Consider the following 11,886-nt stretch of genomic DNA (forward strand, 5'->3'; position numbering starts at 1 on the left):
TTTTGCAACGTCAGATAACGTCAAGTATGTTGCCATTGTTATAAACACAATCCGTTAATTTAAAAAATGAATCACCCCAACCCTACTGACATGGCGCAGATGGCTATCTCTCGAAAAGAAGTGGAGAGAGAGAGAAATCTCTGGGTTGAAAAGACACAAAACAACGAGACTCCTGAAATTCAGTTGGTATAAAGTTTATTGGGTAAATTTTTGTAAGAAATGCGGTGAATGCGGTGAATTTTTGTAAGAAATACGGTGATTGCGGTGAATGCGGTGACAAAAAATATTTCACCGCATTTCACAGCATTTCTAACAAAAATTCACTGCAAACTTCACCGCATTTCTTAAAAAATACACCGCGCTGGTTTTCCAACGTTTACTCAATCAGCTTTAAAATCACAAAAAAATATCAACGAATCAAGTGACAGCTGGCTGAGTGGAATAAGATGTTGAAAGAAAGCATGAGGTCAGAGGTTCGAACCCGTGTAGGGCAGATGCTTTTTTGTAAGAATACTGAGAACGCAGTGAAAATAAATAATTCACCGCGATAACCCGCATTCATCGCAAAAAGATGCAAGAAATACGCGGTGAAAATTATTTTCTTTCACCGCATTTCACCGCATTTCTTACAAAAATTCACCGCCAAACCTCGATCCGGGTTTCCTTCGATTTCGAGGAATACATTTTCCAACATTTTTCCTAAGCTTTCCCTCTTTTTCTCGAATTTACTGTTGCGATTAATAAAAAAACCCGTTATTACAGTCTCTAAACTGATACTGTTTTCAGTAAGTAATTTTCTCCTGCAGAACATTAAAATATTTTTCTTACGTTCATACTTTTTTACAAAGAAAAGTTACTGATTATTAAAAATCCAAATAAATAACAAAACAATCATCATTTGCTACTGCACTTGTGTAATTAATTAATATAATTGATGTGATAATTGTTGATGCCAATAATGGTCTTAAGTGGGCAGATAAAATAGTTTTAAAGAAAGGCTATCTAATTTCTAATAACAGGTTTTGACCAGAATTGAATAAAATATATTAATTTATGCAAAATTATACATCTCTTGTTTATGTTTGCCATTGTCATCAAGTACTGTAGCTTAGTTTGGTTGAGTCAGATTTTCAACATTTCAGCTAGAGTTTAGAATTCTGAGCTTCTAAGCCATTACTTTTCTTATTTTTTTTGAAATTTGACGTTTAAAATCATACTATTGGATGAAAAAATATCAATATTGCAATTAGTTCAAACAATGGTTATTTGGCCATCCTACTTGTGCGTTGTGATTGTTGATTAAGCCACACGTTAGTTTTTGAAAAAAATGGCATTTTCAAAGATTCAGTCATGGTTCGTTTGTTAACAAATAGGTCTCAGTTAATGTCACATTTAAAATCCAATAAAAAATTTATAGAATCTAGCAAACTTTTTATATCCTGGCATCATAATCAAAAACTATTTGTCAAAACAACTAGTGTTTTTCTTTCATTTTAATTACATTTCAACAGAAATGAAGCTAATTTTAAAATTAAGGATAGATTGAACAAAAAATGATGATCAATGACAAAGAACGGATAATATCTTCCTGGGATAAATTTTCAAAACAGTTTTTGAATTAACACTAGATGAAGAACTGCTCTTTGCCAATCACTCACAGTTGTTTATTATTTTTTTGTTTAGTTTTCTTTAAAATTGAAAATACCTTCTTCCTAATTTTAAAAACTTTCTACATAATCCTTTGGAAAAATAACGCCACTTAACCAACTTTTTGAAGTACAACCAATTTTTGCGCATTCAAATTGCATGGTAACTCTCTACCCGGCAAAATATTACAAAAAAGTTTCTATCTTCCAATTATGGACAAATATTGCAATCTTAGAAACACATTTCTAGTTCACCATTAAAACTTCTCAAGGTTACAAAAAGCAGAGTTACAGTCAGTTGAGTCACACTTGAAAACTGTGGCTCCGTGGTCCTTACACTATACGGTACTTTTTAACCACAAACACCAATGAGTAGCTCTTGAACCAACTGTTACTTGAATTAAACGTGGTGAATAATAACTGATCACCAAATGGTTTGTTATTTTCTATGATGAATAATTTCATTTTGCAACGTCAGATATCGTCAAGTATGTTGCCATTGTTATAAACACAATCCGTTAGTTAAAAAAATGAATCACCCCAACCCTACTGACATGGCGCAGATGGCTATCTCTCGAAAAGAAGTGGAGAGAGAGAAATCTCTGGGTTGAAAAGACAACTTGCTGGGTTGAAAATACCTTCTTCCTAATTTTAAAAACTTTCTACATAATCCTTTGGAAAAATAACGCCCCTTAACCAAATTTTTGAAGTACAACCAATTTTTACGCTTTCAATTTGCATGGTAACTCTCTACCCGGCAAAATATTACAAAAATAGTTTCTATCTTCCAATTTTTTGTGGGGATCATCCCTAAAGTCAAAGTCTCAATTGAGTACTCATTGTAAGAACTTTTTCAAATGATACATGGGCATTCATGGCAACATTGCAGGGTCGAGGTTTTGTCGAAAAAATCAGAATTAAGGTGAATGGTGGTGAAAAATATATCTTTTTCACCTCACAGGGCCCGAATACTCTAGTGATCAATGTGGTGAAAGCTGAGATTCTTTTCGCAAGAATTGAAATTTCTAACGGTATAATAGTTATTTTCACAGCATTAACGACAATTGTTACCAAAAACGTCTTCCGCGCATGGGTTCAAACCCAAGACCTCCTGCATGGTAGCCACTTTTTTTTCCACTGGGCCACTTGTCACTTAATCCTTAGATTTTTGCTTTTGAAATTAAATCAGATTCACCCCACTTTGCTGGAAATTTTTTCATCGCTTAAGCGGTAAAATTTTTCTTACCGCTACCAATAAGAAGTGGCGAATAAAAATTTTCACCTTTCAAAACCGTATATTTTACAGATATTCAAAGCATATGTTTTCCAAAAAGCGGAATGAATCGCACTAAAATTCAAAAGAAATACCAAAAGAAACCTCAAAGTTGAATTTTACCGGTTAATCGACGTATGAGGTGCTGTTTGCTTGTGGTGAAAATTTTATTTTCACTTCTATCACCGCATTCAGCTCTAAAAACCGCAAATATTGCCACAATTTGCCGCATTCACTGCAATTTATATATTTTTATGCTATTTTAGCGTTGAAACCTCGACAGTGGCCTTTGGACTTCACAAACTCTGAAAACAGATATGAAAAATAGGTAATAGTTAACTATATAGCAAAGAACATGCAGCTCCCTGGTTTAGCTCGCTCGCTATTGAAGGTAGCTTCAAAGTAATGAAGCTTTAATTTTAATATAAAATATTATTGAGAATTATTAGCTACTAGAATATTAGAATTTAGCTGCTAGAAATTATTAGCATATTGCAGCAATTATAATACATATAACAGCTTTTCACAGTTTAGATTTGACAAAGAACATATACATCAAGTCTTGGAAAGTTTTAAGACCTGAAGTAAGATGGTCATATTTTCCTCAAGACGTACTGATCAAGAACTGACACTTGTAATATACAAAATGATTAATATTTCACATCATGCCGAAAATGTAGTTGACGAATTCCAGTTGATAGGTTTGAACCGGGGCAGGAAGTGCTTGTCTAAACCAAATCGCCTCATGTCCGGATGTCCATCCGGGAATAGGATGTCACCCCAGTGATTCCCCAGATATGCGGCATAGATCCCAAATGCACCGTGGGTCACAACCACTATGTCCGATTTCATCAAGGTCACAAAGTCAACACCTGTTTAATTTGGAAATCGTTTTGAATTTGAAAAAAGTTAGACGACATAACGCACTGTATTAAACGCAGACGAGGTATAAAATTTCAAAGGGACAGTTTACCCTCAATTTTGAATACTATCCGAACCCAATCTTAATAAGTGTGAGAGGTAAACTGCTAACGATATAAAGGATTAAAATCGGGGAGAAAAGATAGAGGGGTTAAATGATGGAGGCTTTCCCGGGTAGAGGTTTTTGGGTAAATCTTTGTAAGAAATGCGGTGAATTCGGTGAATACTTGTAAGAAATGCGGTGATTGCGGTTAACGCGGTGAAAATGAATATTTCACCACATTTCACCGCATTTCTTACAAAAATTCAGCGCAAGAATTCACCGCATTTCTTACAGAACTCCACCGCATCGACTTTTGTGGCAAATTAATGTAAGAAATGCGGTGAAAGCGGTGAATGCGGTGAAAGAAAATAATAACCACATTTCAACACATTTCTTACAAAAGTCACCGCGAAATTCACCGCATTTGCTTTCCAACGTCTACTTAATCTGATCTAAATTCAAAAGAAATATCAAAGATATGTGAACTCGGCGAAAATATATGAGTGAACTCGGCGAAAATAAATAATTCACCTAGATTCACCGCATTCACCGCAAAAATATGTAATAAATACGCGGTGAAAAATATTTTTTTCACCGCAATTCACCGCCAAAACTCGACCCGGGTTGAAATAAAAGAGGGGTGAAATGAAAGACATTAAACTATGCAAAAGAACTGACAAAATTATGATTTTGCTATCGACAGTTTTATACAATTAAGATATCTAATTATAGTCCAACGTTCGTAAACTTAAATTCTTAACTTAAATTCTTAATATTATATATCAGATCAAAATCCAAATGTGCGGTTGTCTAAAATTATTTCTTTTTCATTTATAATGAAGAGCAAACCCAACTTTGAAAGTAAATTTGGTAATTTGAAGAGAACCAGGCTTTAAAATTGATGTCACGAACCTAGATATACCAGCAAAAAGAAGTCTGGTAGTTTTGATGCTTTTTTGAGTGCAAATCCAGGCCTTGAAAAATTTTTCTGCCAATAATTTAATCTAAAACTAAAAAAAAACTTCTTAAAAAAGACTGAACAAATTATGATAGTAAACTGTTATTTGTTTTAGGTGAAAAAGTTTGCTATTTTGAACTGATCAAGATAAAGGTGAAGAAGAAAACCTCTCACTCCGTTAATTTTTATGTTATATTCTTCAGTGGCTTTAGAAATTTTATACAGAAAATCTCCGGTTGTTCATTTCCTGTAAGGTGACGCTGTCTGTTAGATTTTTTCTCCGACTGTTTAAACTTCAAACAGTGTGATATGAAAGTTTTTTATTTTATTTGGTCCAAAAATTATTTGGTCCAATATTTTATTTGGTCCAAATTTGGACCCTACTTAGGGTTACAAAGTTTGTTTGCCGTACTGTTGAGATATACTGTACTCGTGATTCATTTAACAATATGATCATAAAAAAGATACGAGAAAATGTTGAAATTACACGGGAAAAAAGCAATTTCGGACCAAAGTAAGTTAGCGCTCATATCAAAATTTAACTTGGAAAGTAGAAGTCTGATTGGCATAGGTAAACTTTTTGGGCACAGGAAAAACAAATTTAATTTATTTTGGCCTACTGCTTATTCACCCTGAACTACCAAACGTCGGTTCTGCAAGGCGCAAACTTTGAACTGCTTGCAGATCATTGGTAGAAGTTTTCTTTTTTGCTGTCTAACTTATTGAGGACTTTCGTGTGGTGACATCTTAAACCTCAGTGTGCTACCAAAGTTGATGATTTGAGACAACCCGAGTGCCGAAAGCCAGAAATTGGGCTTTTGAAGCACTGGCATTGATTTTGAAGGGGTAATATTATCATAACCTGAGACAATTAGTGACAAAAGCAGCCACCCCGACCAATTTTCTCTTCTTGAACAGACAAGTTTTGGAACAATTGTTCTTAGCATTTTGGTTAACTTTAATTGACGAATAATGCATGGTTTTTAACTCTTATTGTTTAAGACAAGTATGTTTGATTGCTGAGTTTGAACTATACGAAGTTTTCGACGCAACGTTTGATGCTTACTGAGCAAACAGTAAAGGCAATGACATGTGCCATAGGTGATGAAACGGAGTGGGTTTGTTTCAAAAAGTGTCCAAAACTCTATTATAAGAATAAGGTGGAATTTATTTGAAATTGACTGCAACTGAATGAGAGAAAGTTATTTGACAATAATTTGTTTGCAAAGTAAAGAGTCTTACGCAAAATGACAATTTCGAGATGTCAATTTCAATCTTCACTTAAGAGGTTAAGGATTGTTTTCTTGAGAAGGATTGCTTTAACATAAATTGAAGGACGCGAACAGATAGAGAGATAGAGAGAGAGAGAGAGAGAGAGAGAGAGAGAGAGAGAGAGAGCAGAGAACTTTTTGCTGAACGAGAATGAATGACAAATAGCAGAGAACTTTTCATGGAGACTCCAGTAAATAACCTTGAAAATTTGAGAATATTAGAAGAGAAGCAAGAAAATTAATACCTTAGTAAGACTAAACTGGAATGCTATGAGCGTTTTTGGTGGAGTAAAGTTCATTTGAGAACTGATCCACGATTTTTGTGTTAGTATTACTTATCATACTAGTGTGCGTTCGGAATTGTCTCGGATCAGACTAGTGTGCGCTCGAAACTGCCTCTGATCAGACCGTCCCAGATCGAAGTAACCCCGAATCAGACAAGTTCCAGGCCATTGTCTAGACGAAAATGCGCTCAAGGTTTTTTCCAGACCCTGGAAATCGAGCGCACCGGGAACAAGTGTGCGCTCAAAACTCGTCTGATCAGGGGTCACTTCGGTCTGGCCACCTCGACCTGGGTACCCTAATTACAACTATAACTTGTCTGGAGATTTTTTGATCCATGGATGTGCAAAGACTTCTCTTACCTCTATTATCTAAATGACTAGAATTGATATTGCGGGCCTCTTCCAGAATTGTTTTCTCAAAGTTGAAAAAGCATACAAAATGGGAAGAGCTAATTTTGGCATAGTAACAAACTTGTGTTTGCTTCACCAACTAAAAACACTTTGGTTTTTTTTTTAATTTTTTTAATCTTTTGGGCAACTGAGTCCCCTCACTGTAGATCCTAAGTGAATTTCAGACTTTAGTGCGATCAAGTTTGCATTTTGTCTAGACTTCTGTATGCGTTCATTTGTGTATGCAGACCATATGTAGTTTTGATCGCACGTCGCCTCGCATTTGCGTTCATTTTGGTCTGGACATATCAAATTTTGGAGTTGAACCTCAGCCTGGGTAGTAGGTTGAAAAGCGCACTGCGGATCAATAATAGGTAAAATGCGTTTCTCTAAAGGCTGACCTTTTTGACTGCCTTTTAGAACCGATTCCTTGAAGTCCCCACATCCATTCTGTTTCAATATCTCGTACACGTCCTGTTGTTCCTGCGATTGGTCGCCAATAACTGCACACCGGAACTGCTAAAAAGACACGTTAAATGCAGATGTCATTTTTATCTCCCTGGCTTCGACACCCCAGGATGAAGTCCGCGACCAAAGACAGGTATTGGCCAGAACGAATTGGGTCCGGGACAGTGGGGCTGCAGACCGACCATACCCAAAAATAGGTATTGACCAGACCGAACCGACTTAGACCACCCTTGGCCAGACCAAATAGACTTTGGTCACCATCGGCCAGAATGAGCAGACCCCTGAGACAGATCATTGGCTAGACCCACTTAAGCACGCGGAAGCATCCATTAAAATCGAAAAATTATTCGTTTCATATTTTTGAACGATAAACAAAAATAAAAATTAGACTGAACAATTAGACTTAATAATTAGTAAAAAAAACCATCAGTTTAAAGATCAATGTGAATTTCAGATATTAATTTGATGAAGTAGTGCAATTATCTCGAAGTAGATGTTTGTTACCAATGAATGGCTATTATGTTGAAAAACAGTCAACGCAGCGCATATTTTAATAATTTATGGGGGACAAGCTCTTCTTTTGGTAAGAATTTTAGGCCTTGAATTTGGGTATTGGCCAGACCAAACATTCGGAAATTTGTGTTTTTGGCAGACCACACAGCACGAAATGTGGGTATTGACCAGGTCAATGATACTGAAATTTGGGTATTGGGACACGGACCTCATCCTGAGACAGGAATAGAAATCACTGAAAAATATTTAAAAACATATTTAAACCAAGCGGGAGAATTACAAACCTACAATACAAAAATCTTTCGTTGAATAAGCAAAAAAATGTAACCTAGATGTGATCAGGAATGGGCTCGGAAAAATTTTTAAAAGAAATCGGTCAAAATAATCGAAAAAACAGAAAAATTATAGTCAAATTGCCTCACATGTACAAAAAACCCCAATAAGAAGAAATCGAATCTTTGTTCAAACATAGTTTTCTAACTCTATTTCAAAATTAGAAAGAAATATCTCAAGCCGCAAAACTATTCGATTTTTGCTCCTTTTCCTGTTTCAGCGTGACCAAAATCACTACTTCAATTTGACTTTCAAAATCAGAAAATTGTGAAAACTAATGGTAAAAGAAGACCGCGCACCAATACAATTCAAATTCTTCTAATTGTAAATCTATCTAGCGGTGAAATTTGTAAACGTTCATGAGAGTTTCAGTCTTCTCAGTGAAAAAAATTCTTTGTTATGAAATAAATTTAGCAGTACACAACATTTCATGAATATTTTACCGCTTTCACCACGTTCAAAGCTAAAACATACCGGTACTTTGCAATGACAAATGTATGTATCAACCCAAAATTACCGCAATTATTTTATTTATAGTGTGAACATGTAAAATTTCTCTCAACTCGTTGTAAAGAATAAGATATCGGGAATGCTTCATCCTATCTCCTATCTCAACAATTATTAAGTATTTTTCAATTAATTGGTTTTGTGCTTGTTTGCGACAATTTTGTGTATGTACCGAGCCGACCGGACACTTGAATTGAGCAACCCTTGACTTGAAAATTTTGATATCAACTCAATTGAAAAATTGTTTCATAATAAAAATTTCAAACAAACAGAAAAAAAATTCTGGTAAACTAAATCCCATTAATTTTCTAAAAATAAAATTTGATTTACAATGGTACATTAAAAGTCAATTCCCTATGAAAATCTTTTTGGATGTTTTCCCTTTGTGCCCCCAGTTCGCCGCCCCCGCTACAGAACACGTACCAATATGCCATTGTTCTTTAGGTAAAAATCTATCACTTGCGCCTCGCTTTGCAAATAATAGGCTTCTGTAATTTGATTCCCTTTAATTCCGCAATCGCTTATGGAATTATAACTGCGCAATCGTCTTAAGTTTTGCAGGAAAAGTTAACGCATTGTCTTAACCTATCAAATGATTGTTTTATATTTTTCACGATATTTCAAATATATTTTCGGAGTACCTGGATCCTAGTCTGATAGCACATCAGAACTAATTAGTCACATCCCATTTTGAAATGGTCGAACCAGCACTGCATCATGCTATCTGAAGAGTATTGTTCAAGCAAATGACTTGGCGTAACAAACCCACTGTCTTTTTTTAATAAATTTTAGATGCATATTCTGGTTCTGCATGTACTCATTAATCATTTAAAGTTCATTATGTTGTTGAAAAAAACAAAAAATGAAATTTTTGATCAGCGTAAAGACGTTTTATTCAATTAATAATGAATTGTTTTCAACTAAGAGACAAGAAATACTGTAATAAAAAAAGGCACGATAGACAAAGCATATCAGGCACGACATTACGCAGCTCAACTGCCAAGTTCAGACTTCGATTTAGGTTCAGACCTAAGGTTCAAAAATATATGGAAGGGAGAGTCAACAATAATCAAAATTACGCAGTTGAGCACTCTGTTAAATTCGAACAAAAATGTTTTTATGGGTCGAGTAAAAGTCTCTACAGAGGTACTATGGTTAAAACGTGGTCTTTTCTTAGGCACTTTTGGTCGAGCATAGTCTTTTCATGGTTCTTGTGAAAGTTTTTTTCATAGGCATTTTGGACTAAGCATTGTCATATCACAGGCATTTTGGGTTTAGCATAGTCTTATGGAACAGGAAGTAATATTTGATAATTCGGCAAATGAGAATTCAATGGTGGTGCATGGTTTCTCCATGGATCGAGCAGCAGTCATATCTTTATTCTGCTTTTTTGCAAAATAATGAATTTTCATTTGCTTGTTTTCATAATTAAGCAGCAACGGAGCAAGATTACTAGGCAGTTTAACACTGCAGTCAACTTCATACACAGATGGAAAGCTACCTTTAAAAATTTTGAGACACTAAATGCAAAACGTGACCGCATCTGGACTACTGTTTTTAGATTAGTTGATTGAATGAAACTTTAGGTTAATTGCAGAGATAAGCGTGCGGTGTTATTCAGTTGTTCTCTCATCCCAAAACATTATTTATCATATTTTAAAAACTCAATGCAAATTTCTGATAGACTGGTAGTTTTTCTGAGTCGACAGAGATTAATGAGCAGCTTATAAACAATAGTGAGCAATTTCATTGTGCCTAAAATTTTCGAGGCAGAAATGTAGACTCATGAAAAGACTTTTGCTCGACTCATGATTCGACAATCGCTCGACCCAATTTTTGTAATTCATTGTTTAAAATCGAGCGGAACACTTGAGTCAAACTAAAGACTACCAATATTAACTTGAATCCAGCAAATTTCCAGAAGCAAAATTGTGGATCACGGTAAATTGGATCAAGGTAAGGTCCAGAAGCAAAAAAATGAGTTGAGCTGAAGTAGAATTGGGCAATATAGATGCAAAGAGGTTTTCATGAGCAACTTGCGTCGAGCATGGTCTTTTTATACCCAATTTGTTTCGGGCACGGTATTTTCATAATTCGAGGCGTAAACCTGAGTTGCTAGGTCATCAAAATGTCGGTACGATTATAGTCTGCAAAAATGCGCCTGTCAGTCATTGACGAGTTTAGATAGGGTATTGATAGTATGGATAGTATAGATAGTATTGACAGAGTTTAGGGTCAGAGCTATTGCTCAGAGAGCATAACAATTGAAGCCAACAGCTCTCAGAAACTTTTTCAAACTTGCCTGGGTTTAGGCCTCGACTTATGAAAAGACCATGCTTGACCAAAATTTAGCAAAGACTGACCGTGCTCGATTCGAATTGACCATACAAGACTCTACTTGTCGAATTTACTTGTCATCTTGACTCGCCCAAAACGATTTTCAAGTCTTGATTAGTACTTCTCTACATAGAGGCTAATTACGTCTCATTGCAAGTCAAGACTTTCTAAAATTTGTCATTTCTTCACAAAGGTTGCTTAAAGAAACGTTCAGGCTTAAGATATGATTTATTTGGACATTTCAAGGCGAAAAAGTGACATGATCAAAACGCTGATACAATTTGATCCAAAACCTACATTTTCACTGAATCAGCACTGATTGAGACGTTCAGTTCTGATAAATTGGACCTATGTTTTCTGCTACTGGACCCAAGTTCCATAAAATTGCGACCTCATCAAATTGTCTTATCTATTATAAGTTATATTGATAGTGAACTAACCTTGTAATGTTCTTTTAGGTAAAGTAGAGAGTTTTGTATGTAGTCTGTTTGTCTCACAACATGAGGTTGTTTTTTGTCCTTAAGTTTTATACTGTAGTCACCCCCTCTCACGTGGAACACGGCTAGTTTGCATCCGTCTTCCTTTCCGCCCGCCTTTTTTACCTTCCAAGGAAAATGAAAACTCCTTTCCCAGCCAGTGGGCAAATTTTGGTGTTTTAATTGTAGTTTCTAAGACGTTCCATACTTGGTTCAGAATCTTTAAAGGTTTGAGGTTTTAAATTTTCTTTAATTTTTTGTGAAAAATATATTTGGACCCTAAATGTTTTCCTAAAGTTTATTTTCACATCTGGACATCGTAAAGCTCTGAAAATAATTTCAATTGGTCTCATTATTCACCTTGATCCGGAAAATAATCATTTTTTCAACAAGAAAAAGATCTATAACTATTCAAAGTTAAATTTTACCTAATTGATTGTTTTACACATGCGAGATTCAATCGACT

At 35.2% G+C, this 11,886-nt stretch overlaps 1 protein-coding gene across 1 annotated transcript; it reads right to left on the reverse strand.

The window, feature by feature from the left end:
• Window positions 1-3,293: 3,293 nt before the first annotated feature.
• LOC142346103 (uncharacterized) lies at window positions 3,294-11,801 on the reverse strand. The gene is made up of 4 exons (XM_075398607.1): window positions 11,781-11,801; window positions 11,385-11,612; window positions 7,188-7,305; window positions 3,294-3,791 (listed from the first exon to the last, which is right to left on the reverse strand). Exons 1-4 carry the CDS (start codon window positions 11,799-11,801, stop codon window positions 3,583-3,585), a joined length of 576 nt encoding a protein of 191 aa, XP_075254722.1. The 3' UTR covers window positions 3,294-3,582.
• Between the last annotated feature and the right edge of the window lie 85 nt (window positions 11,802-11,886).

Source organism: Convolutriloba macropyga, chromosome 9 (assembly GCF_964194025.1).
Source record: "Convolutriloba macropyga chromosome 9, txConMacr16.3, whole genome shotgun sequence".
In the NCBI taxonomy this organism is placed as follows: domain Eukaryota; kingdom Metazoa; phylum Xenacoelomorpha; order Acoela; family Convolutidae; genus Convolutriloba; species Convolutriloba macropyga.